Raw genomic sequence first — 26,592 nt, 5'->3', positions numbered from 1 at the left:
GAATGACCCGTCCGTTTAACCTGCTCTGTTTGGCTTGGGGCAAAGAACGCACCTTAGTCAGCAATGCCATGGGAAGGGAACTTGAGAGGCCTCAGGCAGGCACTTGTTACTGGTTATTGGTTGCTGGCTTGACCGGCTTGACCAGTAACATTGAGGCATTTGTGTACCTGGCCTAATTAATTCCTTACCTAGAATTCACTACCACATCGTCAGTACCACTCCAATCCATGTCATACGAATTAACTTCCGCCGCTCTTGTGCACCGCCAGCCACAGAGCAGAGGCTAAATTGTTTGTGTGCGCAATTGCAGCCAAAAGACTTGCTCAAGGGATCCTGCGGTCACGATATACATCATCTAATGAGACGATGGTTTCAATTCGGTTACGACCCCCATCTTCGAAGCAAACGGCGATTTCAGACCAATCGTAAAAAAAAAGTATTCATAGATTTTGGATTTTCGTCAATATACAGTAAAAATAGCAAGGCGCGACGCGACGCAGCACGCATTTACAGGTTGGCCTTGGTCTGGGCCTTCTTCATGATGCCATCCAGCTTGGTCGCCCTCATGATGTCACCCTTGATCTTGAGCTTTCCGCTCATGAAGAGCTTCTGAGCGTTGGCCTGGCCCATAGCCATAGCAGCCAGGTCCTCATCATTCATGGCCAGGGTGACTGTTGTATCACTATCAGCTTATGTGTTCGTGAAGCGAGAAGGTGAGAAAAAGAAAAAGTGCGCAATCAAAACGAACCATTGGGCTTGTTGCCGAGACCCTTGGCAACCTGACCCTTCTCCATAAGGTCAATGTGCCAGCTCTCGGTCTCGCCAGCAGAGTTCTTGAGAGTGAAGGCGTATACGCCCTTGCCGGTCTTCATGGCATCCTTCTTGGTCTCCGGGTCGGACAGGATGGAGTTGAGCGCGTCAAAGACGGCCGAGGCGGGGAACTTGTCTGCGATTATGGGTGAGCATTGTCAGCGATATGCATTGAGTAATGGCGACAAGACTGGTATGGCTTGAGTACTAGCTTACCGCTGGCAACAGACATGATTGATGAGGGTGGAGGTGGATGGGTGTATAATTGACTGGAGATGTGTCTGTGGTTTTTGTGTTATGAACAGATCGATTGGCGAGATGGTTAATGGATTGGATTTCGGCCAGGACAAGGCGAAGGGGTGCTGGGGGAGGATATAATATAGCTTTGAGGCAGACCGTCACTCGGAATTGTAGCTCCTGAAGAAATGCCCCGGACCTTTGCTCTAATGACGCTTCCGGCGCGCGACACATGTGATTGAACCTCGGCGCACTGAAGGTCATGCTGCAAGGATCCCCTTCTTCCCCACGCATTGCTCCGCACAATGGCACGGGCACTCGTCAGGGGTTTGCTTGCTTATTCTCCAAGAGACCTTGGAGGCGTACTGCGTATTTGTCGCCAAGTGCCGGCTTTGATCATGAAGGGCATTGCATAGCCGTCGCTATTTCGATCTAGGTATAATTAACATGACGGAAGATCTGGGATGGCTTGGGGTGGTATTTGGTCAATACGGCGCCACAAAAACTCCACGCATGCAGTATACAGGGCGCCAAATTTCATTCAATATTCCCTAATGTCTCATTGAAGACCACGGCTCGACTTGTCATACTAGAATTCGACCTGCGCCCAAGTAGCACTCCGGACACGTCAACCTGTTCTGGCATCCATCATCCTCCATCATCTGTGTGGTCAATAACCTAGGCCGGCAGTCGGTTATGCAAAAATAGAAAGCTCAAATTTAGCTACATATGTATACCTAGGTTATAGGTTAGGACCAAATCAAGGCACTGTTGGTCCGTTGGAGATAGAAGATTTGCGATAGCCCAAAAGGTTCAGACGATATTACGCGTGAGCCGTTTTGCCTCGAGCCTCGGCTAGAAAGCGCCTAGCTTAAGGGTTGGGGGTTAGGGTTAAAGCTGGTCTCGGCCCCCACCAATCGACAAGGATCAAGGCTTCAAGCCCAGAAAGTTCCCCGCGTAAATTGGTGTGTGGCTCGAATTCGGCGACGCGACCGGCTGGATCACTTACAAGGATACGAAAGCTTGCTATTTTTCGACGTTTTTCATAACCCATCAGAACAAAAGAAAAAAGCTCCGAACAAAACAGAACAACTAGACCACTGGACCTAGACCTAGCACTAGCCTAAGCGTTGACAGCAGAAGAAACCACAAGGATCCAGACGCGACTTTTCTAGGTAGCAAATTGCATTTTTTTTTCTTCAATCCCGAAAAGCGTCCAAACTCAACGACAAGGCACCCGACCGTGGTGCTGCATCTCACAGCCGTCAAGATGTCATCAATCAGGCGGACAGTCCATGAATCTCTACCATGTAAGCCGGCTCCTGCCGGCAATTCCCGCCGCAACCTACCCCATCTTATGAGAAACACACTGTTAAAACCTCTATGAAACTACAGACGTCGACGCAGACCCTACGCCAACCCAGCGCGCCGCAGCAGAAGCCCTCATTGCAGCCGAACTCGAAGCATCATCAGCAACGACGGTCGCGCCACACCCAGACCTGCCGCCAGCATACACGCCAAACTTCACACCCGCCATCGCCGCGGAGCTAGACCGCATATCCTCATCCGCAGACCCAAGCAGGCCGGCAAAGCTCTCGGCCATCGACACGAAGCGGTACGAGCTCGAAGACGATGACGAGGAAGAGGGCCAGCCGGCGCCGACAGCAGACTACCTAGCCTCGGCGCTTTCAAAGGCCTATACGTCAGCGACCCACATCCGCCTGCGCCGCCACCACCTCGCGCTCCTCGACGCGCCAGAGGGTCGCAACGCCTGGCTCGTCGCCAACTGGCAGCTCGAGGGGGAGCTGCGCGCCCTCGAGGCGGAGCTGGCCGCCGCCAAGCGCCAGGTCGACATCCTAGCCATCCAGCGTCGGAGGGCGCAGGATGACGTCTCGGGCGAGCTGAGGGGTCTCGAAGACAGCTGGAAGAGGGGTGTCGGCCAGGTCTTGGAGATCGAGGTCGCCACTCATAGGCTGAGGGCAGAGGTCGAGTCGAGGAGGAACGAGGCGTTGGTCGCGCAGGCTGCCGCTGGGGCCTGAACGTGTCCGATAATGAAGGTGAAACAAATGAAGCGGCGACGCTAGATATTTCTAGCTCCTTTAATGATCATGTAACAGGCTTGGCGACTCAAAGCTGCCAAGTGTTTCTAGACTTCAAAAGTCTTCGTTTAAAGTATGCAAAATTAGAGAACCGCTGATTGTCGCAGACGTTCAGCCTAGGGTCCTGGCTAGAATCTGATACGGAAACTTTGCTTACGCATTGACTGCCTCAGTTTTCCCTACCAGATCGAGGAACCTCGGGCCGTAGTCTGCATTGAATATGAATTGCAGTTTTGATATTCCATCTCTGAGACACAGGTTTGTCTACAAGTATCAAGCACCTCGGTAAACTTCGCAGGGAAAGCGTTCAACGGTGCCAGAGAGAGAGAGAGAGAAGAACAAGAAAAAACTAAGGATTTTTGACATAGTAAATGGGGGAATAACGAATATCAAACAAGTTGCGAGCATCCGTCCAACGCCACCTAGCCCGGTTAACAGTAACGGTCTTTACCTCGTCTTTACAGAATAAAACGCAGAAACAACAGCCTTTCCTCGACACATGTTGGATGTAGGAATCCCACGATCAGAGTCCAACCTGTCAGGTATCCATCGACCATTTGACAACCTGTTTCCTCGCCGTCTGACCAGCATTCTTCAGCCTCTGCCGGCATGGTTAGGCAGCCTGTAGTGGATCCATTTCCTCGACGCCGGTTTTGATTGCGTCATATCTTGTGCGCCTCATAATTGGCTCCACTGGCCCAAGGAGTCTTTGGAATGCCGACTTCCCCAGTGCTGCTACCTTGACCTCGGTCTTGCTCACCACACTTGCAGCGCGCGGTGCATCGTTTAGCAGAGCAAGTTCTCCAAAGAAGTCACCCTTCTTATAGAGCTTCACGGGTTGGTCAATCCCAGCTTTAAAAGCTTCAGCCTCGCCGCACTCAAGGAGGTAGAAGTCTTCGCCTGGATCGCCCTCTTTGATTACAACTGTGCCAGGAGGGTATTTTTGCGTCTCAAGTGCATCAGCAATCTTTGATCGCTCGTATGCTGTCAACGTAGACAAGATGGGAACCTCTTCCAGGAAGTTCTCGTACATCCGGCGACGTGAAAATGTCGACTCCATGAGGATGCGGCGGAAAGTCACTCGGTCCAAAGCCCAAAGAACACAGTTGGGCTCAGCTGACATGACTGTAGCCGCTCGTGGTGCATTGTACATGAGCGCCAGCTCGCCGAAAGAGCCCCCTGCCTCGATGGTACCGACGTGATCGCCCAGGCCTTGGGTTCCCGCTTGCATCACGCCGCTGGAGTTGACATGGACGCTGAACTTGCCTTTCTCAACAACGTAGAAATAGTCACCAGCATCGCCTTGGACGATTACCTGTAAGCTCCATAGTCAGCTTTGTCATTTCTGTGCGTTCACTGTAAAGGCTGAGCGCTGTAAGACGAACCTTGATGTCCTTGGCAGGGATGGGCTTTTCCACCAAAGCGCCAAGAATTTGAGCACTTTGCTCATCGTCCAAGTGACTAAAAAGGAAGTTGCCTTGTATGGCCTTCTTAAGCCTGTCCAGCTGTTCGGCACTCTTTGGGTGGAAGGGCGGGGTCCAGTTGTCATATGAATCAGCAATCGGCTTCAGTGACTCGGCCGAGACTGACGTTCTCCTTGCAAAGTTGTACTGGGCTGGATACCCATCCGGGTTCTGTGGCCTGGAGGATGGCGGTCCCTCCGAGTTTGCGTCACCTCCACCGAAAGGTGCCCGGAATCCAGGGCTTTTGAATGAGATGGGTTCACTGCCGATTCCGTCGGCCTCCTCCTCTTCTAGTACAGGTTGGATAGATCCGGCCACACCTCTCCTTTCTTCCGGCGATCCAAAGGGGTTTGAATTGGCCCCGAATGGACTGGTGAAGCCGCTGGCCGACATAATGATCGATAAACGGGTTCACTCGGTTTGGCTTGTCTATGATTGTTTGCGTTTCGATGAAGGACTAAGTAGATATTGGATATAAGGCCTAGAAAGACAGGTAGACAGTTAGCTAAGGCCTCGATCAAGTTATGAGAATCAGTAAGATACTGATCAGGGGCAAAAATGGGGCTATTAGCCGCCAATTAAAAAGAAGCCGTGATAAGGATAGTTTCATACCAGTATGCTATCCGATTAGGCTCATCCGATGTGGTACCTGGAGACCACAGCTGCTTTTTGGTCAGTCAGATCTTCGTCCAGTGCTATGATAGCTCAAAACATAGCTAGGATCGACAAGTTCCAAACAGGGCAAGGTTCCATGGAAGAAAGAAGGTATTAGGGATATGTGCCAATTTCTGAGAGATATTTAACTGAATAAACGACAATGCAAACGTGAATCTGAGGTGTCTCTGGCCATTCAGACCAGAGTTAGTGCTGGGGATATGGAACTGCCCACGTGTTTGACAAAACCTAAAGGATAATTGTAAATAGCAGCAAGTAGGCAAAGAAAACACCGGCGAAACATGAACAAAGAAGTCAAGGTGGGGCTATTAGGCACGTACCCATCAACTTGAGTTCAAAACTTACCTGAACGAGGAGAGGCTGCTCTGATGAAATGCAGTTTATTCCTAGGTGTAGGTGATGGTGTAGATGTTACAGTTTGGCGCGCATGAGGTGGGGGGAAGTCGAATACAGCTGGCCGTTGTCGTACCAGTAAACCAGATGGTCGTGGAATGTCAAGGTGTCGCTCTGGAACGTGGTTGACAATGTTGTGGTTGCGCTGCGCTCGGCGGGGATGCAGCTAGGATGCGGTAGCCAAGCAGGCAGTTGGAGCTTAGATTTCGGCCGGTGGGTTTAATGTGGTGCAATGTGGCGAGAAATGACGATGGCGGCTACTAAGGTAGACGGGCGGACAAGGCGGGAGCAGTTGTTGACTACAGATAAACTTCGCTCAGAGTTTATTCTTGAGGGGTGTTGGATGATGTCAAAAGAGTGAGAGTCCTAATTGAGCGGCGGTAGGATGTAGGTACCAACAGAAGGTCAAGCTACCTCGACCAAGCTGGGAGCTCTGCAGCTAAGGGCTGGTAGACCGCTTAGGCAGGTGGTATGTAAGGTACCTACCAATCTTGTTGGCAATGGAAATAAGGCAACCTTGGGTACCTCAGGTAAATTGAACAACCGAAATTCGCTGCAAGCAGATTGGGAAAGAAAGGTCAAGATGCTCCCGATGAGGGAAGGAAGGGAATGTTAGAGTGGAGATTGATGGCGGGAAGGAGGAAAAGTTAGGCGAATGTTGTGTCGTACTTGCAGCAAGCTCGTCACCCCTCCCTCTGCCCCTGGACGCGACGCCCTCCCCCTCCTCATACCTCCCTTGGGAACGCGGGAGGGAAGTCAATCTGGATGGAGCCAGTCACATCCCAGCAGTGCACCTCAGATTGGCTCCGAAACCCCAGCACGGGCCCCAGTCAATCCGACTTCGAAGCCTTCTAGAAAAAAAAGCGCACAGGTCACATAGAGGCTTCTGTCGACCACACCTGGAGCTTCTGTGCAGCTGCCCACCCAAGGCTGTGAACTGAGGGGCGGAAACTAACAGCTCACGTCGCATGGAGCGCTCAATTTTTTTTTTGGGCAGGATGCCATGGATAGAACGCACATAGAGGCACCCAAGATAGGATAAGTGAAGCCTGCAATTACGGGTATTCCCCCCACAGTGGCACATCGAACGTCCCGAATGAAGATCGTCTTTGTCTCTTTCCTTTTTTGTTGACTCCGAGTATCAGAATGTGGGCCCGCAATACCTACGTACATGGCGTTCAACTGCCGCCCGAACCAAGATCAAACAGGCATGCGATAATTAGAAAACAGGTTCACAAAGGATTCATGTCTGAGGTGCTGTTCGGCCTTGCCGAGTGGACGAGAGTTCCATCGTTGATGAGCACGAAACGGCGGTACAATTGAATTTTTTTAATCTTCACAAAGGGTTGGTCGCACAACTTCTCTACTTTATCGTCACTTTTACTTTGTGGATTTGATTCATTTTGAACACTTGGGCACACGAGCACGTAAGGTTTGCATGTACTGTAGGTACCTAAAGACGGGACGTAAGGTAAGGTACGTAAATTAGCTTGAGATACCCATGGTGCGATGTTATTTTCGAAGTGCATGGCGCTGAACCGGATCCATTAAACGTCAAATCCACAATAATTGGAGGAGTTTCATTCAATGACGATGTTTCAAAACGGTTATTCACACCTTGCAAGCATCTTACCAGTACAATTACTACAGTACGATTACTAGTACACCACAAAATGACCATTCACAGTCCCATATGTCAACGGCTTCTCCAATGCGACGCTGGGCAAGCTTGATCACGCCGTTTGGAGATGGCTTTAGGTAGTTGCATGGTCTGTGCTGCGGCCAAGAAAGCCTGCCAGCCCGATGATGTGGTCTGTGCAATTCAATCTGACGCCTGGCTGGCTTGGCCGGGTGCGGCTTGCGGGTTGGTCAAAAGTGGAAGTGGCTGTGTTGCAATTCCTGCTGACCAACGCGTATCAGCCACTATCCCTGATGAGAACCAAACCGCCTTGACATTCTGCAAGTCGTGTTTCCACCTTACAACTTGCGCCGCGGCACCACCGGACATCACCATCCACGACCACGAAGACCGCAATTGAATCCACGATACGAAGCGAAAATTCCTGACCAAAATCTCTCACCATGGCCGGCGGCGGCTCCATCGGCACCAACGGGCATGCGGACTCGATTAATTCGCACGATGACGATTCCAAGAAACAAGACAAGAAGAAGAGCAAGAGGCCAGCCAGTACGTCGTCATCTCACCTGCGCGTCTTCTCGACGACTAGTCCTGGACGAATTTTTGAGGCGCAAATTGTATATCGACACTTTGTACTGACATGAAACCCTCTGCGCAGACACGGCCTTCAGGCAACAACGTTTGAAGGCATGGCAGTAGGTTTTCCCCTCCATGGTCACCAAGCGGCTTGTCCGGGCTTGATCTGACATTTGCAATGCAGGCCAATTCTCACTCCAAAAACGGTTCTGCCGTTATTCTTTGCCATCGGCGTCATTTTTGCCCCAATAGGAGGTGGGCTTTTGTACGCCAGCACTACAGTACGTAAACCTGGTTCCCTCGCACCCTGCCGCTATTCTCGTGATACTGGATCGCCGCTCATGCCTTACCATCGCGTAGGTGAGAATGATATCGCTCGACTACACCAACTGTGCGACTCAGGGGGGTGACAACAAGTTCGAAAACATGCCTTCTGGTCTGGTCAAGACACAATTCGGGTCGAGTAATCAAGTCAATCCTCCTCAGTGGAGCAGGTCAACGAAGAAGATGAAGTTCAGCACAAACACGGATCCGAATCAGAACGATACCGATGTTTCTGTCTGCACTCTGCAGTTTACACTCCCTGAAAACATGTACCCTCCGGTCCTGATGTACTACACCCTCACCAACTTCTATCAAAACCACCGCCGCTATGTCAGCAGTTTCTACGACAAACAACTCAAGGGAGACAAAGTGGACATCAATGCTGTTCGTTCCTCGCCGTGCACGCCCTTGACGGTTGACTCTAACAACAAAGCGTACTATCCCTGCGGACTGATCGCGAACTCCATGTTCAATGACACCATCTCCGAGCCCGTTCTGCTGAACTCCAACTCCGCTGAGGCGAAGAATGGCTCTGAAGTCTATAAAATGGCCAACAATTCGAACATTGCCTGGCCCTCTGATGCAGACTTGTATGGAAAGTTCCCGTCCGATATGAACATTGATGACGTCGTCCCTCCGCCCAACTGGAGGAAGCAGTATGGCGACAAATATACGAAGGAAACCGTGCCAGATTTGAAAACATGGCAAGCCTTCCAGGTATGGATGAGAACTGCAGGTCTGCCTAACTTTAGCAAGCTGTACCGCCGCAACGATACCGCACCTATGCGTGAGGGTACCTATCAGGTTGAGATCGAGAGCCGTAAGTGTTGGGAATCGTCTTACTCGAGTGCTTATACGGGTGCTAACACTTTCGTCTAGATTGGCCTGCCGATGCTTACCGCGGTACAAAATCGCTGCTGATCACCACAAGGACCATTATTGGTGGCAGGAATCCGTTTTTGGGTATTGCCTACATCGTCGTGGGCGGAATCTGTATCATACTGGGTGTCATCTTTACTGCTACTCACTTGATCAAGCCGAGGTTAGTGCTGACTGCCCTCAACCATATTCACAAGCTTCTTCATCGTCATACACGCACTCTGGCCTCTTTACTAACAAAGTAAACAGGAAATTGGGCGACCACACCTATCTTTCATGGAACAACGCTCCGGCCCCGAAGAAGGGTGCCGCCGGAGCCCCACCAAGCACGGCACAGACATCGGGACGCGATTACGGCGGAAGGGCCGAGGCATAGAGTGCCGGTCGTGTAGCCTTGACCACATTGCCTGGGCCCGCAACCCCCAGATCAGAACGTCAGACGGCCGCAGCGACGGCCACCAAGTCACCAAACCGCGGACCCTCCACACCAGCTCGCTTCGTTTCTCCGCAACTCACATCTGGCCAGTTCTTTACTGCCCTGGGCGAACGGCGCATCACTAATTCAACCGACGGCACTACACTGGTTAATAGCACCACCAGTCTCAACAGTACTCCACGCAAGAGCAGTGTAAAAGCTTGTGGTACCGGTGCGTTGGTGCGGGGCAGGGACAGACAGCAACCTCTTAACCACCATGGATATGAGAGGGACTATGGCAGCAGTATCGAGCTGCCATCGCCAACTGTGCCACCTCGAAATTCGAGTGTTAGCGGCCAAAGGCTCGACTCTCGAGCGGATGGTGACGATCGATTTTTGTTCCCGCAACTTGGAGCCAGGTCGTGATTGCGCATGTGTTTCCAAGACAACTTTGTATTTTTCCACGTGACTTCCGTTCCCTTTTGGGTCTGATATGGTTTCCCCAGTTTTGTTTCTCCTTTTCTTCTTTTTTTTCGTGTTCTGCGTCTGATGAAGCGAGGGGAATCCGATGAAATCGGCCAATACGATATTAACATGAATTTAATCCCAACGGATGGGAAACGGCAACCAGACAACAAATGTCTCTCTTTTTTCATCGGAATGGTTTGAAATCAATGGAGTTGGCGTCGGCTGTTTTTCTGTTTCTTATTTTCCGCAATTATCTTGTGCGACCTGTACTTTCGATGCGCACACTCTTTTCCTATTGCGAGTTTCTAGTCGTATATTGGAATAGAATATCTCAACCGTATATTATGATTCGCAAAACATATTCCTTTTTGTGTCCATGCACTCCTGCAGTGGCAACCTTGGGGACCTTATCGTAAGAGGATCATCATTGCCGAGCATAAATCTGAAATTGTTGCCGTAGAGTGGTGACAGCAACGATTGGTGTGGACAGCTCGATTATACATGGGAACTTGGAAGGATTTTAATGAAAGATATTTCACAACCTGAACAGTGAAGTACTGGGAGAAGAAAATAGAAAAGATAAAGTGAGAATTATTATGGCTTTTTCCACATCTAGGACAGTGTTTCTTTATCGCTTTGCCTCTAGTTGCCCAAAACAAAACAGAATGGCCAAAAAAATCGAATAACAAGACATCGAAAAGAACAATGAACACCAAATTCAAAGAGGGGGTATACCGCACCCTGAGTGTCCCATGAAACGCCAAAAAGTCAAGTCGAAGAAGAATCGCCAAAAAGTTTTATGTACATGTGAAAAAAAAAGAAGAGCAAATGCGAAACAAAATGACTACCTTACTTCATTAGCAGGAGTCCAGTCATGGATGTACAAACAAGGTCTTGTCGTAGTAATACAATGTTGTGTGGGTTATGGGGCTTAGACCACATCCCAACTGAGATGACGGACCAGGGGTTTTTTTTCGTTGGTCAGTATTATGGGGGCGTAAGCAGAGCGTCTTATCCAAAATCATAGTAAGAATGTGTCCCTCGGGTAAGGATGGATTATGTGAAACCGCATTCTATTGTACCTCTTTTCTCACGCAACCTTGAGAAACAGGTCATCGCCCCGCCGCGTAGGAGTAAGCTTGGGCTCCCACCCTGGCGTCACAGGCAACGGCAGACCGGCCGCCGGGTCCGAAGATGGTGACGAGGGTGATAACTGCCGCATCCAGTGGGCCCGAGTCGCCGGCTGCACCTCCGTCTCGAGGCTCAAGCCGGCCGCACGCTCGGCGCCCAGCCGCTTCGCGAGAAGCCCGCTGCCGGTTGAGCGGAAGCTATCCGGGGATGGCGGGAACGCCGGGAAGACCACTGGTTCGTCGTCCAAGCTAGGGCCCGGCCTCGTCGTGTTTCCTGGGCGTGTCAGGCTGCGGCCGTTGGTGTTTGAAAATGCAGTAGTTGTGGGCATCCGTAGCTGTGACGGTATCGGTGGTGATAGCAGATGCGGATCATGTACCTGGGCGCGGGTTGCTGATACTCCTTGCGGGGGCATGCGTCCAAGGATAGGGCTTAGGGGACTGCACTCTTCATTTTGCCAGTTGGTTGCTGCTGACGTCCAGGAGTGGCTTGATGAGGGACGAGCCGGGCTAGATCCGGCCGGAGGAGAACGGGTGCTACCGGGCATATTGTTGTATGAAACAGGAGGCGGGATAGTCGACCTTGGGCGCACCGAAGAGTCACCTCCGAGCATCTTCCTGATTCCGTCTGCTGTCACCGGCATTACCATGCTGTTCCCATGGTTTGGGGACGTCAAATCGTCATCATCCGCAATGGTTGTTGTCGTATTCTGCGAGTCTCTCGGCAAAGATTTAGGCCAGGCACTGCGAGCGCCAATAGGTCCGTTGCTGGCCGTTGAGGCATTTCGCTGAGGCGTGGGTCCGTTACTGCTAGCCTCCAATGCCCTGTTCATCTCCAACATCTTGGCGTATGATGACTTTGGAAAGGGAGGCAGCGGCGGCATTGGGTTATCAGCCCCTGGATATTCGGATTGCGGCGGGGTGAAGACTGAGTAAACGCTCGAGGCGGCCCCTGGGCTGCCATCACCTTGTCCTGGTAATTTCTTTCCAAGTTTCAAAGGAGGGACTGTGGCCGAAGATGCAGACCTGGGTGGCGGCATGTTCCCGTATGATGTATTCGGCTCCCGGGTCGACACCGACTTTCGTCGCCAGTTGCCCCATTTGTCGGCTACGTAGTAAGTGGACGCTGAGGTAGGATCCGTCGGCGGTGGGCGCCAGATGTTTCCGCCTGCCGTTTCGGGGTCCATATCCTCTCCATCCTCGGCGAACTCTGTCACCTGACTGTCCCTGTTAATGCCAGAGACATTTGCAGGAATGCTGACGTTAAGTTGAGGCTTGGACTGCTGGCGAAGGACTTGCTCAGGCTGTTCGTTACGCGCAAGAGCAGCAAAGAACTCGGCCGACTCTCGTCGCCTCGGCGTCAGCGTGGGATGTCTTGTGGATCGATTGTTCGAGGTTGTGTTGTCAAAATGCGTGGCCGTATTTCCCGCAGGCGTCAGTGCCTGGCCAATGGTGCTCAATCTTGGAGCAGGAGCAGCGGCCATACTCTCGTAGGGCTGCGGAGCCCATGCTGCCGGACCGGATGCAACGTGCAAAGGAGCTGAAATTTGCATGCTACCCTGGCGACCATCCATACCAGGACCAGGCGCTGATCTCTCACTATCAAACGACACGTTTTTATCCCTTGCGGCGACATTGTTTAGGTGCTTCTTCCGGGAACACCTCGCTATGAAAACGAATGCCACAAGTATAAAAACACCGGAGACTGCTCCGATAGTTACACCGGCAACCTGGCTTCCATTGAGTGCTGCTGATGATTTGTTAGATTCTTGGGGAGTAGATGTTGGAGTGGGAGTGCCCCATGGGGCGTTAGTTCCTGTCGGTGGTCTGGATGAGGTTATCATAGTGGTAGGAGTGGGAGAGTTAGTTGGGATTGCTGTCGTCGATGTCACCAAAGTCGCGACGATAGTCTTGAGGGTGGGCGTAACAGCATTGGGCTGTTCGTTACATGCACTATAAGCTTTCGATATAACGCTCTCTGAAAACACAAGCATGTTAGTATCGCATCCTCACAGTCAAGACAGATGTTGTTTGTTGATTGAATTGCAGAGTATTGGAGAGAGGCAAACATACGACTCGCATCATCTTTGGAGCAGGTGCCTGTTTCTGCTTCAGCGACGATACATTGAACGGCACCCTCGCCTATCGTAGCACCCGACGAGCTATACCTCCCACAGAGGCAATCTAATGACGGTGAATTGCCGCAAGAACCTGTAAATTTATGAACATCCAGGAATAACTGGAAACAACCCCTGGCACAGGAAGGGACAAGAGTAGCCACAGGAGAGGCTGCGGTCGCGGTCGTAGTGGCATCGGCGGCGCAAACTTGTATCGGGGCCATGGTCCAAATGGCGATGAGGAGAAGAATCGGCTTGAGGGCGGCCATATTGATTGAAGGCATCGTGACGCGACTTCCATGTCGTCGTCCGCCTGGCATGCGGTCGTCGTACTTGTGTGTGTAGTCTTGGCTCCTTTTCCCAAGACGGATCGAATCGGGTTGAACCTATTTGTTAGCTATTTCGTTATTCTGTTTTCAATGGATTTTGATCAGGGAAGTTGTTGTCATGGAGGGAAAAAAGAGAAGAAAAAAGAAGAGAGAAAAAAAAACAGAAACATTGAGCGACATGCTCTTTTCTTGGGATGGCAGTTCTTCACTTGATGACGCCTGGCTGGGACCATGTAGCCATAGTAATCAATGACCAGGACCCCATCCATCATCGCGAAGGCTGAATAAGGCGGGCGAGGTACAAAATCGAGCTAAACCAACCTGACGGGGCTGTGTCCAAAAGGTGTGTGCCAAGCCTTACTGACTGCCTGCCTGTTGCTCAGCGCGTAGAACAAAGGCAGGCCCAACTCCTCTAATAGATGCGACCAGCCGCTCAGCAGTAGCACGTCCAAGGCGGGACTTGATGGTGTTTTTTTTAAGATATTAGAAGAAAGCACTCGATGCTTGATAATGAAGTGACGGAGTTTGAAAATTAATTGAGTGATATAGGAGAAATGCTCGTTGAGCATTTGTCTGACTGCGCAAACAACAAGATTTGAAAGCAAGAGCAAATCACGACTTGGATTTGGCCAGCAACCCTGAAGTGTATGCAATGAACAAAAATAAAAATGACTGCAAATGTACAGGGCAAGAAAAGAAAGATGAGAAAAAGACAAAGGCAAGACAGAAAAGATAGCGACGCCCGATGCAATAGAAAGCCGCCGGTTTCAACCCTGACGAGCAACGCTTCGTCTGCAGTACCAAAATATAACCCTCCAAGCTCTGATTTGCCCACACGCTGCTCAGAAGCGCCCGCAATATCTCGATACCCTGAAAAGAAGGGGACCTAGTCCCGCTCCTCAGAAATCACGGGTATTGGATCTGACTTTTACCGCCCAGGACGACTAGATCGCAAGGGGGACAGAAGTTGATTCGCAAAAACAAAAGAGGTGTGTGGATTCTTTTTTGCGTCATTCCCGGGTACAGATTTGTTGTCACGCGGAGCCTCGGCCTGCATGTAAGGAACTCTCTCGGAAGGATGAGCGGGTGGCAACACTCAATCAATAGTCAGTCTCCTTGGTGGAAAACTTTCGCGCGTGCGTTTCTTGTCATTGTAATCGAGGCTCAGCCAGTGCTTCCGCAGCAGAACCGATCTTCTACAGTACGTACAGCCACAACTTCTTTCATTGGTGGGGCGATGATGCAGGGGGGCTACACTTGCAGGGGTTTTAATTGTTCGCGCTTATTCCGGCGCCTATTTTCGTGCTGCCACCTCGGTGCTCTTCAGCAAGAATTCTTGCCGTATAGCCTTTCTTAGGAGCATTGAGAATTGCACGGATCTTTTGCATCATTAGATTTATCATAATGCATTGCCAAACGTCCTTTATATGCAACTTTTTTGTCACAAGGTAGCTCACGAATTACTTTTGATGTTGTCCATCGAATCCAGTGGATGAAACAAGCCAGGTTGCCATCCCATCTATCCACCTTAACTTCTTCGGCACTTTACGAAAGCCTGTCAAACCAAAACTGTACTACACACTAAGCCAGCGGGTCTTACCAACCGATTGGCCTAGGCCTCCAGAACTGCTGATACACCCACACCACCTGGGATGGGTATCAAGCCAGCAAGGTAGGTAAGGTAGGTAGGTACCTATGTAATAATGACATCTAGGCAGAAGGAACCCTTTTTGTATCATACCACTTTTCTTGCCCCTCAATGCGTCCGGAAGCCTTGCTGTCTACTTGCATTTGGAATTTGAAGTTTGAAATTGCATTGCCCTCCCACACCCATTTCATACGGAGAGGATGAATCAGGATTATGTGATGGATTACGGGGGAAATTTTCAATTGACGGAACTTGCTCCGTTGGGAACTCGCCTCCAGATACAATCACGTCGAAGCGCCCACTGAAGCGCTCGCTCTGTTTCGGATCTGGGATTCAGAGCCTTCTGTTGCCTCCGTGATACCGGAAGTTGTAATCTCCATGCGGGTAGCCGACATTGCGTCACTAATGCAGGTACCAGCGCTTAGCATACAGTAAAGAAGCCATCGAAAGCCCAGTCACATGAGTGCTCCATGGAAAAGGTGAAAGGAGCGGTTTTTGTCTGGGTCGCATAGCTTGGTATCATGATTTTCATTTCCTCGCACAAAACGGCAAACATCCATCCCAGCTTCCAAGCTCCAGGTAAATTCTTCAATACCTTTGCCGACATTTTAGCTTAAGTCATGCGCCATAAAAGCCGGCAGGGGATATCTGCGCTAGCCCAAATCTCGAGAGGTTGATAAAATCAAGACACCATGGTGATCAACATCCACAAAATCATCTAGAACGGGTACCGCGACATCATAACACCCTGACACCTGAGGAGATACCGGTCACCTAGGCGGCCTTCTCCTGTGTCGGTGCGTAATCCGGCTTGGCCCGACTCGACTTGATGACGTCCTGAACCTTAACTTCAGTATCATCCCAGTCATCCGGGCTCAGCTGAATAAGATCAATGCCGTAATGCTCTGCAATGCTAGACAAAGCAGTAAAGCTCTTGCGGTCGTGTACAAAGCTGATACTGACACCAACACGGCCGAATCGTCCAGTGCGGCCAATACGGTGCAGATACGTCTCCGCATCTGGGCTCTGGTCGCCCGGACCCTTCATGGGGATGTCGTAGTTGATGACCATGGAAACACTAGAAACATCGATTCCTCGAGCAAGAACGTTGGTGGTAATCAAGACCTTGGATTTGCCAGATCTGAAGTCATCAAGAAGCTGGTCCCGCTCCTGTCCTTGGAATGCTCCGTGTAAGGCAGAAACCTTGTGTCCATCTGCCTCCATTCTTCTCTGAATCTCATCGGCGCTTTCGCGAGTCTGTTTGCATAGTGAGCAACTGCATGCTTTCTTATGGTAAGCAATCAAGAGTGGGTCTTACCTTGACAAAGATCACAGAAGAACCAATTGTCATGAGGCCGTATAGCTTGCAGAGGACCTCGTATTTCTCCTTCAGTGACGGGCAGTCCATGTACATTTGTGAAATGCCCTTGACAGTCAGCTCTTGCTGACGCAGTTTCATCTGGTTGGCCTGGGGTGCGAACTTCTCCGCGTAGCTCTTGACGTGGTCGGGGAAAGTTGCAGAGAACAGGAGGGTTTGAATAGTCTTTGGTAGCATGCTGTGAAGAATAGTCAGTTCCATTTTGGCACTACCAACTTGGCATCAACACTTACTTCTTTACGCGGACGCATTGCTCGCCAAGGCCTTGTTGGTCAAGCATGTTGTCTGCCTCATCAACCACAAGTAGCTTCAACTGTGACACGTCGAACTGGCGACGGCGGATAAGATCCATGACCGTGCCTGGTGTTCCAACCACCACATTGGCCTTGACACCAGTCTCTCGCGAGATTGCGCCGGGGATAGCGGCGTCAACGACGAGTCCTGTACAAAACTGGCCGATGGACTGGATGACGCTCTGGATCTGCCGGGCAAGCTCTCGACTTGGGGCAAGAGCCAGAGCTTGGGGCTGATTCGGTTGGTTAAAGTCCACCCGCGATAGTATTGTAACAACAAATGCGCCAGTCTTTCCAGTTCCAGACTGCGACTGAGCAATCATGTTGCGCGGCGGATTGCTGAGCATCAGGGGAAGCGCTCTGGCCTGGATCTTGGAAGGCTTCTTGAAGTTCATTGCTAATAGACCATCAATGATTCCCTGTGGGCTGCATCGGTGCGTAAAAGGTTCGTCAGCTTGGTTCGGAGACCGGGCGGCGGTCACTGGGGAGGGTGTTCAAACAGTCCAAGCTCCGAAAAGCTGCTAATAGATGACAGCGGGCTGTCCGTATCGGGGTCTCCGAGTTGTACCTCGACATCGTAGTTGGACTCCTGGAGACCACTGCTGTTGGCTCCATCGGCTGCTCCATCAGGAACAGCTAATGTGCTCGAGGCTGCGGCAGGCGCATCGGTCTCTGTAGCCGGCGTGGCAGCGGCCGGTGCCGTGATCCGGCTGGCGAGGTCGGACATGGCTTGGTTCTGAGCTGGAGGCCATGGGTTGAAAGCCCAGGAGTTAGCTTGCTGCTGGGAAGAGGCGTTGTACGTCTGCATGATGGGCAGTAGAAGTGTGCAACGAAGATAGGGACAGTCTCAACTCCAGTGCAGTGCACCAGACAAGACAAGCATTCTTAGTCACCAGCCAGTCGGCCACAGTAAAGTAGGTAGGTAGGTAGCTTGAAAGACTTTTGTGGAAGAGTGCAGTGTTCGGGGAAGGTAAACTGAGATGGTGAGGTTGGCGAGGAGGGGCGATACCGCGAGGTGCGATTGGCGGTGTTTGGATCGTGCGCGTACCTATAAAGTTGATTCTGAACTGAAAAGATAATTTCTTGTTGCTCCTTCCTCGTTTTGGCTGCTTGTCTCCTTGCTTGCCCTTTAAATCGTTCCTTCCTTCTTTGACATGTCTGTTTGAAGAAAGATTCGAAGCCGCAAGCAGCCAGCGGCATCGTGAATTTTAGTGGAGCTCAAGGTAAGGTACACATGGTCCAAGCTCCGCGGGGTAACGCTGCTTGGATAGCGTCTGCCAGAATTCAGCCATCCATCCTTGTCTTGTTCCCTTTGTCGCTTTCAAAAGCAACCTGTCGTGCATTGGACTTGTAAATCTTCTAGAACAATCACCTAATCTCCTTATACACTGACCGAAACCTACCTACGCAGCTATATTTGGCTTAATTATAGATAGTGGAGAGATCCGTCAAAATCAGGAAATTATTTTTGGCCAAACATCCAAGCAACGTCTGTTGTTTGCTCGGGTGTCGGCTTAGTCCCCAACCGTTAGACTCAAAAAGATTTTAGTGAACGGGCTGACGACGCCAGTGTTTCGTACTTTACCTTTCGACTATTTCGCAACTCAGGTAATTTCCCTCCTCAAGGAAAGCTGTTTGTATCTATCAATACATATTCCAATTGGCTTCTAGATTTGGGATGGCCTGTTTAATACTTGACTGTAGCTATACTTAGTATTGAGAATCCTTGGTTTCCATCTGTTGTCTGCCTTCGCTAGCTGCTATAGGTACGACTGTTTCTAGCTCCAGCTCTAATACATACCTACCTACCTACCTAGGGACCTTGCAAGCTTGCCAACTTGCTGTACCTTGCCTCAAGTACCCCAGCTCACCCCATGCATGGAACGCATGGATCCACTGCTCCAACTGCTGAAGACACGACATTTGCCCACGGCTTGGCGGTTGGAGGGGTCGGGTTATTGACGACGAGTCCGCGCAATCCACCGGGTAGCATTAGCATTTCCTGTCAGCTCTTGATGCAAAGTTGACCGAAAGTTCCGCCTCGGTGAACACTTCCATATTGCGCGCATTTCAACAGCTCCGCATCACAGGCTGGATAGTGAGCGAGCCCATCTTGCCTGACTAAACGACTGGCCTGGATCCATGTATGAGGCGTCAAGAGGTGTTTCGGCAGCTTCCGTAGTCGGCGCATAAATCCACATCACCGAAACTCGAATTTTTGCCCCGATCATGGCCGACACCGAGGTTGCGCCAACATTTGGCGCAGAACTCAAGGTTTGTACACCCGATCTTTCTGGTTTGCACTCATCCCTCTTACTAGTTTCCGTACTGACTAGAAAGTAGGATGGCTTCAAACCCGCCAATGCCTGGGTTGGCCATGGCATTGCTTGGATCGACGACTTGCAGCAGTTTTACCGTGAACGAGCAGCGATCGAGAAGGACTACAGCGCCAAACTCGCGGCACTGGCCAAGAAGTACTATGAGAAGAAATCAAAAAAGTCTGCGGTCTTGAGTGTGGGCGACACGCCAGCAATGACCCCTGGATCTCTGGAAAGGTTGGAATCCTCACGCTCAATTATTGTTGCCTGTTTCAGGCCACTGGTGATGGCCAAACGCTAACATTCTCTGTTAATAATAGTGCTTCCATAACAACATGGACGACGCAGCTGAACACGGTCGAGAGGAGAGCAGAAGAGCACAGCCGATACGCCAACGAACTGATCAACCGGGTGGCCACACCAATGCAGGCATTCCAGACCAAGTTTGACGAGCTCCGCAAGCGGCACGCCGAATTCGCCGATAAGCTCGAGAAGGAACGTGATTCGTCATACTCTGAGCTGCGAAAGGTCAAGGGGAAATACGACAACGTCTGTCAGGAGGTAGAGAGCAAACGCAAGAAGACCGAATCGGCGTTTGACAAGGCCAAGGCGCAAAGCAACTACCAGCAGCAGATACACGAGATGAACAACGCCAAAAACACATATATCATCGCCATCAATGTTACGAACAAGCAAAAGGAAAAGTACTACCACGAGTATGTGCCCGAGGTTATGGACGGTTTGCAGGACCTTTCGGAGTTCAAGACCATTAAGATAAATGAATTATGGACTTTGGCTTCGACTTTAGAGTCAGGGCTTTTGAAATCGAGCGGGGAGATGATAGATCACCAGACGGAGGAGATCGCCCGGAATCTCCCCCATCTAGACTCTATGATGTATATGCGCCACAACATTGGTGCATGGCAGGAGCCCTCGGACAAGATGTTTGAACCAAGCCCTGTGTGGCACGATGATGACTCTATGGTGGTGGATGAACCGGCTAAGGTATACCTGCGCAACGTGCTTAACAAGTCCAAGAGTCAGTTGGGCGATCTTCGGCGCGAGGTCGACAAGAAGCGACGCGAAGTTGAGTCGATGAAACGGGTCAAGCAAAACGTCAGGAACGGGACAGACAAGAAGGACGAAGTAGCCGTGGTCAACTCGATCTTTGCAATGCAGGAGGATCTCCACCAGGTTGAACGCAAACGAATAACGGCCGAAGTTGAGACCTCCACCATCACATCCGCAGTCGGCGATGTGACGCTGGGCGCCAAAAATCACAACTTCAAATCCCAGACTTTCAAGATCCCCACCAACTGTGATCTTTGCGGCGAGAGGATATGGGGTCTCTCCGCCAAGGGCTTTGACTGCCGAGATTGCGGTTACACATGTCACAGCAAGTGCGAGATGAAGGTACCGGCAGAATGCCCTGGCGAGCAGAGCAAAGAGGACCGCAAGAAGCTCAAAGCGGAGAGGCAGGAGGCCGCCAACACGCTGCTCAAGCCCAGTGCGAGCACAACACACAAGAAGACGCCATCATCGACCGAGGGAATGGCGGAACTGCCTGCTCTGAGCAGGTCCGACACGATGAACTCGTTGAGCTCAGGCTACGCAGCGAGCGCACATCGGTCGATATCGGGTGCCAGGTCGCCGGCTGAGGAGATGCCACCTGGCGAGGCCCCGGCGGCGCCGAAGCCGGCCAACACGCTGCGGAAGAACAGGGTTATCGCCCCACCTCCCGCTGCATATATCAGCGAACTGCCTGGGAGCTCCCCGGCGAACGGCAGCTCAGGGATTGGCGCAGGCAAGACACCGGAGCAGAAGGGCAAGATGCTATACGGCTTTGATGCCAATGGCGAGGGCGAGCTCACGGTGCCGGCAGGGCGGGATCTCGTGATTCTCGAACCAGATAGTGAGTGGCACACGGAACTTTGGCCTTGATTGCTCCATTTTGCTCCAGAGTTTACTAACAACATCTTATCGTTCACAGCTGGATCGGGATGGATCAAAGTTCGGGCAGGATACAAGGAAGGGCTTGTGCCCGCGACGTACGTCGAGCTGGCACCAGCCGGGGCGCCATCGGCAACCGTGATCGCACCGCCGCCAGTGATGGCACCTCAGCACACTGGTGCATCAGGCCGCCCGGGCTCGATCTATTCAAACAGCGGTTCATCAATCGGCGGGACCGCGCCCGCGGTCAAGAAGAAGGGGCCGGCGGTGGCACCTCGGCGCGGAGCGAAGAAGGCGGTAAGGCATGTAGATGTCATGTACGACTATACGGCGCAGAGCGACGCCGAGCACAGCATCGTCGAGGGCGAGAGGCTGGTGCTCATCAAGGAAGACCCAGGGGATGGATGGGCCGAGGTGGAGAAGGGCGGTTTGACAAAGAGTGTTCCAGCAAGCTATCTGCAGCTTGTATGAGTTGATGTGTGTGTTTGTGTGTTTTTTATTTGTTTTTTTACATTTATTTTCTTGTGTCGCCTTGATGCATTCAATCGGCGTTTAGCATGGAGAGAGTTCATTTCAATTTTGTTCTTTTGCTTGGCTAATTGGCCGGCCGGGCAAGTCCCTGGAGATTACTTGCCCTATGCACAAGTAAAGCCTCATTGAAGATCGGTCCGCTTTACATATACCACAACCTCGTGCTGGCTTCCTTGATAGTATGCGCGGGTCTGGTCTAGATTATCATGGTGAAAATATTTGGATCGAGTCTCCGCCCATTTTGATTTAAAGTGGTACGTACCGTACCATGATGATGTTATCCAGGAACGAACACAGTTGTTTCAAGTGCGTCACCTGTGCATCTCAGCCAAGTCACGGTATTTTTTTTCTGTATTGCTGTTGTGCGGCTGATGGCTCAGCCAACCGGGGTCTAAATCCAACGTGCATCTTATGTTTCCATTCTTGTCTTGCCTGTGCCTCACTCTTTTTCTTTTGACCTTTACCGTTTGTTATAAGCGCACGTTGGAGGCAAGTCGCGAGAAAGCAAACATATATTCACGGAGTACGGCACGCCAACAAAAAAAAAAGACTTAGAAACAAGAAGTAACCCTCTTATAGGGCGGTCTGAACTGGTGCGCGGGAAGACGCGGGAGAATCAATCGATGATGAAATGGGCGTCCCGGCGTGGCTGTTCATTGGCAAATGCCACGCCGTGCCGAGTGGTTTGTTCAAAACGGGGCGGCTTTTTTTTTGTCTTTTTGAGGAGCAAGGAGGTTCCATGAACAGCAAAGAGCAGGCTTTTGCACGCTTTTGCAGGCTTTGCAGCCTCCCAAGAAAATCCAGACCTGGCAGATGACGTGGGTCTTTGTTTATTTGTCCTTTCTTTGTCCCTTGACAATGATAAGGTCCACCAAAACCATCAAGCGTGCTGCTGTATCTACTGTACGGGAAGGATTTTTTTGGGGCCGAAAACACAGTAATCCTGTAAGACAGCTTCACTGGCTGCTCCTTTATACGAGCTGGGGCAAAAAAGCTCGCACCCTCGTAGGCCACTTTTTCAAACCTGAATTGCGCAGGGAGGCTGAAAACTAAAATCTGTTTGGCTGTTTGCGATTTTGCGGACCTGAAGACTGGGATTTAGATCAACAAGAATAGTGAGCCATTCTGAAACGCGAGATGGACGCATTTGATGAAAATCGGGGATGTTCTCCAGCAAAAGAATGGAAGATGAGCATGAGTTGGACGATCATGTTGAATAGTTGAAAGGGGTGGAAAAGAGGATTGGCGGACGGACGGCGTGGACTTGGTGTCTCAAGGTGTCTGCCAAGGCTGCCAATCCCATGGCAATCCCTCTTTCCGCCCGCCTAGACGCAAGAGGCAGAGTTGGCAGGTTGAAGGGGGGCGGTCCAGCTAACGTAAAATCATCGGGAATGGGAATTCTTTTTATCAATTCGTTAATTATGATGAGTGACTTGTTTTGTCGCGCAGTGGCAGTGCTCTTGGCTGACCCAGCCTTGGTCTGCATGATTCGATGACGGATGTTGAAAAAAAAAAAAAAAAAAAAAAAAGGAGAAGGTTGTTTGCGTGCCACGGCTTGCAAACGGATTCTGGACTTGTGGACAAGCAAACAGGTCCAAAGTGCGACATTTGATCCCACGTTGCATGGCAATTGGCCCATGTGGAAACCACAGAATGGCAGATTTAATTCGAAATTGGGGCATTGGCATCAAGCCGACAAGAACCAACCTCACAGAATTTGTTTGCTATGTGGTATTCGATCGCCACCATTGGGCAAGGTTGGCCCCTTTTCACGAGATTAATTCCGACTTCAAGACGACAGTGTTGCACTGTCTTGAACACTGGTGCAACCGGCTGCTTTTTGACGTGATTGACTGACCGATCTTTTCCCACTACCAACACTGCTTCTATTCTCGATAGACTTCCGACAAAGTAAGGTACAGGCACAGTACGGATGATCGTTGTTGGCAGGGGGGAGACGTGCTTGGTTCCCGCCAATGCTATTTATACTGTGACGCCAAGTACCTCTGGGCTTTCTTGCTGCACTCCACCACGGCTCTTGGAGTGTCTTGGTGGTACATTTTAGATTCTTGGAGTAGGACCCACCAATCTCGGTCTTGAAGATGCCAAGACTCCAAGGAGAGCAGGAGGCATGGATATCGACATGAACCCACCATCAGGTCGAGGGAAGACCTGCCTTGGTTCTTGGCTTGTTTGGATTCAAAACTGGCGTCCTCCACTCGCTTCGGGACATTCCTTTTCGTCCTCTCCTCGTTTCCTCCATCCCACCGGTCGCTTTTTATTCTCGATCGCTTCTTCAACTTTTAACCTCCGCCAAATCACGTCGACTCACTCGTTCTGTCGACTCTTTTTTGAAAACCATCTTTTTTTGTCTAGTTACTCTTTTTGTAATCCTCCCCATCGGGGTTTTTCTTGACTCTCTCTCCCATATCGCTTGAGCTACAACCTTTTATACCCAACACTAAACCCCCCCGGATTCGAGGGCCCGTGCCAACTTTCACCACCCCGCGAAAGCAAACACCTTTTACCGACGCTTCTAATCTCAGCTTCGCCAACATGAAGTCTGCTATCTTCGCCTCAGTCCTGGGGGCTGCTGCCCTTGTCCAGGCTTCCCCTCAGCCTCTCCAGAAGCGTGCTCTGACCCCCATCACCGTTAAGGGCAATGGTGAGTGTCTAGATACAGAAACTATATATGGGCTATGTGAGAAGATAGTCAGCTGACCCAACATGTCCTCATAGCTTTCATGCAGGGCGACAAGAGGTTTTTTGTCCGTGGTATCGCATGGCAGCCCGGTGCATCTGCTGGAAACAAGGACCCTCTTGCCGACAAAAAGATCTGCATGCGTGACTTGGAGAAGTTCAAGAAGCTTGGTGTCAACACTGTCCGTGTGTACTCGACCGACAACTCGCTTGACCACAAGGAGTGCATGAATGCCTTCGCCGAGGCTGGTATCTACCTGGTGCTCGACGTCAACAACCCCAAGTACTCGATCAACCGTGAGAAGCCTACGCCTTCGTACAACGCCGAGTACCTGCACAGCGTGTTCGCCACCGTCGAGGAGTTCGCTCAGTATGACAACACCATGGCCTTCTTCTCGGGCAACGAGGTCGTTCACGACGAGAAGGAGAGCACCCTGGCCGCCCGCTACGTCAAGGCTGCTACTCGTGACATGAAGAGCTTCATGGCCGAGCGCAAGCTGCGCCAGGTCCCCATCGGCTACTCCGCCGCTGATGTCTCCCAGAACCGCAAGCAGACCGCCGAGTACTTCAACTGCGGCACCGACGACGCCCGTTCTGACTTCTTTGCTTTCGTAAGTTGCCCTCGATAATGTTCATCAGCGCGACGAGGCTAACATATTTTAGAACGACTACTCCTTCTGCTCCACTGACCCCAAGACCGCCGGCTGGGATGTCAAGGCCCGTAACTTCAGCGACTACGGTGTTCCCATCTTCTTGTCCGAGTTCGGCTGCAACCTGAACGAGCGCAACTGGGGTGAGATCAAGGCTCTCATGACTGACAAGGAGATCCTCGCCACCTGGTCTGGTGGTCTGGTTTACGAGTACACTGAGGAGGAGAACAACTACGGCATTGTCAAGATCGATGGCGACAAAGTTGAGGAGCTGTCTGAGTTCGAACCCCTCGTGAAGGCCTTCAAGGACTACCCCGCCCCTACCGACATGGCTGGTGCTCGCTCTGAGGATCGCAAGAGCGAATGCCCCAAGGAGGACGAGCACTGGCTTATCGGAACCGACAAGCTGCCCAAGATGCCCGAGGACGCCAAGAAGTACCTCAAGGACGGCTCAGGCAAGGGCCCTGGTCTGAACGGCCCCGGCTCGCAGAACTCTGGTCCCGCCAAGATTGAGGATGCTGAGAGCGGTTCTGGATCTGGTGGCCGTGCCGATGGTACTGGTGCCTCGGCTAGCAACCAGGGCAGCAACAAGAGCGCTGGCGAGTCCAACAAGGTCTCGTTCCTGATTGCGGGCTCGTTTGTTGCTTTGACCGTCTTCAGCAACCTTTTGTAAGCGTTTTTGGATGAAGCGTTGCATTAAATAAGTTTTTTTTTTCTTTTGTCACTGTATTGGGAGGGGTTCAGAGGGACAAACAAGACCTCGAGTCGAGCGGCTTCAAGAGCTGAACGGAGTGGACCCTTCACCGTTGTGGTTTGTGCTGTGTATAAAGTTACAATCTTTCGTCGGCAGCATTGGATCAGCATCCTTGCATCGCCCTCCTCCTCGAGCTTCCCCAGATACAAGGGAGAGATGAAGAGACCACCCATTAACTTTTTTTTTTCTTTTCTCATGACCACAAGACCTTTGGCGCAATGGCTTCCTTGTCTTATGATTTCTTTTGCTGCTTCTTTTGGAGCCCGAGTGAGCTTGTTACATAATAGTAGATTTTCTAATCTTTATTTGATTGCATTGCCCTTCGTATGACGATCGGTAACTAGTTTACTGTCAAGATTTAATCAACACTCCCCATAACAGTCAAGGAGTATGCCAGTAATATGCTGCAACAAATCTAAGGATAGTTTTGATACTCGATCTATATTTGAAGAGGATGGGTGGGCTGAGTAAACAACTTTTTCAGAGGCAATGCAAGTCTTGGCGTTTCCTACGGCTTTCCCGGTATCTGGGTGTAGATTGAATTTCTTGTACGATAGGATGTTCCTTGTAAAGAGATAGTCCCACCACAGAAATAGTCCAAAGATGAGATTTTGATCCTTGTGTCAATTTCTTTCCCGAAACAATCAATGTGGTTTTGGCAATACGTATGTCCTACTTTATCGTCGTCAAATCCCTGGACCCCGTTTTGATTTGATATAAAATTTGATCCCCCAAGGAGCCATCTAACGCGGAATACCCGAATATCCCCCATCCATATCCTGGTCCCCTAATTCTTTTTTATGGAACAAAAGAAGCCCG

General features: G+C 51.0%; 9 protein-coding genes across 9 annotated transcripts; 4 read left to right on the top strand and 5 right to left on the bottom strand.

Annotated features, from left to right (window-relative positions):
- Window positions 1-369: 369 nt before the first annotated feature.
- MGG_07337 (fatty acid-binding protein) lies at window positions 370-1,277 on the bottom strand. The gene is made up of 3 exons (XM_003715526.1): window positions 1,027-1,277; window positions 749-946; window positions 370-671 (listed from the first exon to the last, which is right to left on the bottom strand). Exons 1-3 carry the CDS (start codon window positions 1,040-1,042, stop codon window positions 508-510), a joined length of 378 nt encoding a protein of 125 aa, XP_003715574.1. The 5' UTR covers window positions 1,043-1,277; the 3' UTR covers window positions 370-507.
- A 761-nt stretch (window positions 1,278-2,038) lies between these two features.
- MGG_07336 (uncharacterized protein) lies at window positions 2,039-3,390 on the top strand. The gene is made up of 2 exons (XM_003715525.1): window positions 2,039-2,357; window positions 2,443-3,390. The coding sequence occupies exons 1-2, from the start codon at window positions 2,318-2,320 to the stop codon at window positions 3,084-3,086; spliced, it is 684 nt and encodes a 227-aa protein (XP_003715573.1). The 5' UTR covers window positions 2,039-2,317; the 3' UTR covers window positions 3,087-3,390.
- MGG_07335 (cAMP-dependent protein kinase regulatory subunit) lies at window positions 3,264-6,338 on the bottom strand. Its single transcript, XM_003715524.1, has 4 exons — window positions 5,630-6,338; window positions 5,222-5,271; window positions 4,532-5,090; window positions 3,264-4,461 (listed from the first exon to the last, which is right to left on the bottom strand). Exons 3-4 carry the CDS (start codon window positions 5,000-5,002, stop codon window positions 3,760-3,762), a joined length of 1,173 nt encoding a protein of 390 aa, XP_003715572.1. The 5' UTR covers window positions 5,003-5,090; window positions 5,222-5,271; window positions 5,630-6,338; the 3' UTR covers window positions 3,264-3,759.
- A 1,279-nt stretch (window positions 6,339-7,617) lies between these two features.
- MGG_12405 (cell division control protein 50) lies at window positions 7,618-10,354 on the top strand. Its single transcript, XM_003715523.1, has 6 exons — window positions 7,618-7,865; window positions 7,975-8,011; window positions 8,077-8,173; window positions 8,253-9,036; window positions 9,096-9,258; window positions 9,345-10,354. Exons 1-6 carry the CDS (start codon window positions 7,760-7,762, stop codon window positions 9,469-9,471), a joined length of 1,314 nt encoding a protein of 437 aa, XP_003715571.1. The 5' UTR covers window positions 7,618-7,759; the 3' UTR covers window positions 9,472-10,354.
- On the bottom strand, window positions 10,331-14,686 carry MGG_07334 (uncharacterized protein). The gene is made up of 2 exons (XM_003715522.1): window positions 13,179-14,686; window positions 10,331-13,083 (listed from the first exon to the last, which is right to left on the bottom strand). Exons 1-2 carry the CDS (start codon window positions 13,540-13,542, stop codon window positions 11,069-11,071), a joined length of 2,379 nt encoding a protein of 792 aa, XP_003715570.1. The 5' UTR covers window positions 13,543-14,686; the 3' UTR covers window positions 10,331-11,068.
- A 590-nt stretch (window positions 14,687-15,276) lies between these two features.
- Window positions 15,277-18,046, bottom strand: MGG_07333 (ATP-dependent RNA helicase DBP5). The gene is made up of 5 exons (XM_003715521.1): window positions 17,919-18,046; window positions 17,371-17,611; window positions 16,811-17,296; window positions 16,518-16,755; window positions 15,277-16,456 (listed from the first exon to the last, which is right to left on the bottom strand). The coding sequence occupies exons 2-5, from the start codon at window positions 17,595-17,597 to the stop codon at window positions 15,974-15,976; spliced, it is 1,434 nt and encodes a 477-aa protein (XP_003715569.1). The 5' UTR covers window positions 17,598-17,611; window positions 17,919-18,046; the 3' UTR covers window positions 15,277-15,973.
- A 786-nt stretch (window positions 18,047-18,832) lies between these two features.
- MGG_07332 (actin polymerization protein Bzz1) lies at window positions 18,833-21,906 on the top strand. Its single transcript, XM_003715520.1, has 4 exons — window positions 18,833-19,144; window positions 19,214-19,425; window positions 19,509-21,100; window positions 21,179-21,906. The coding sequence occupies exons 1-4, from the start codon at window positions 19,100-19,102 to the stop codon at window positions 21,607-21,609; spliced, it is 2,280 nt and encodes a 759-aa protein (XP_003715568.1). The 5' UTR covers window positions 18,833-19,099; the 3' UTR covers window positions 21,610-21,906.
- Window positions 20,910-23,305, bottom strand: MGG_15906 (uncharacterized protein). The gene has a single exon (XM_003715519.1). The coding sequence runs from the start codon at window positions 23,153-23,155 to the stop codon at window positions 22,877-22,879; it is 279 nt and encodes a 92-aa protein (XP_003715567.1). The 5' UTR covers window positions 23,156-23,305; the 3' UTR covers window positions 20,910-22,876.
- Window positions 23,306-23,856: 551 nt separating this feature from the next.
- On the top strand, window positions 23,857-26,441 carry MGG_07331 (1,3-beta-glucanosyltransferase gel1). Its single transcript, XM_003715518.1, has 3 exons — window positions 23,857-24,334; window positions 24,409-24,980; window positions 25,033-26,441. Exons 1-3 carry the CDS (start codon window positions 24,226-24,228, stop codon window positions 25,690-25,692), a joined length of 1,341 nt encoding a protein of 446 aa, XP_003715566.1. The 5' UTR covers window positions 23,857-24,225; the 3' UTR covers window positions 25,693-26,441.
- Window positions 26,442-26,592: the final 151 nt, after the last annotated feature.

Source organism: Pyricularia oryzae, chromosome 2 (genome assembly GCF_000002495.2).
Source record: "Pyricularia oryzae 70-15 chromosome 2, whole genome shotgun sequence".
Classification (NCBI taxonomy): Eukaryota; Fungi; Ascomycota; class Sordariomycetes; order Magnaporthales; family Pyriculariaceae; genus Pyricularia; species Pyricularia oryzae.
Note: the sequence above shows the minus strand (reverse complement) of the source record. Positions and strands in the feature narration are given on the sequence as shown.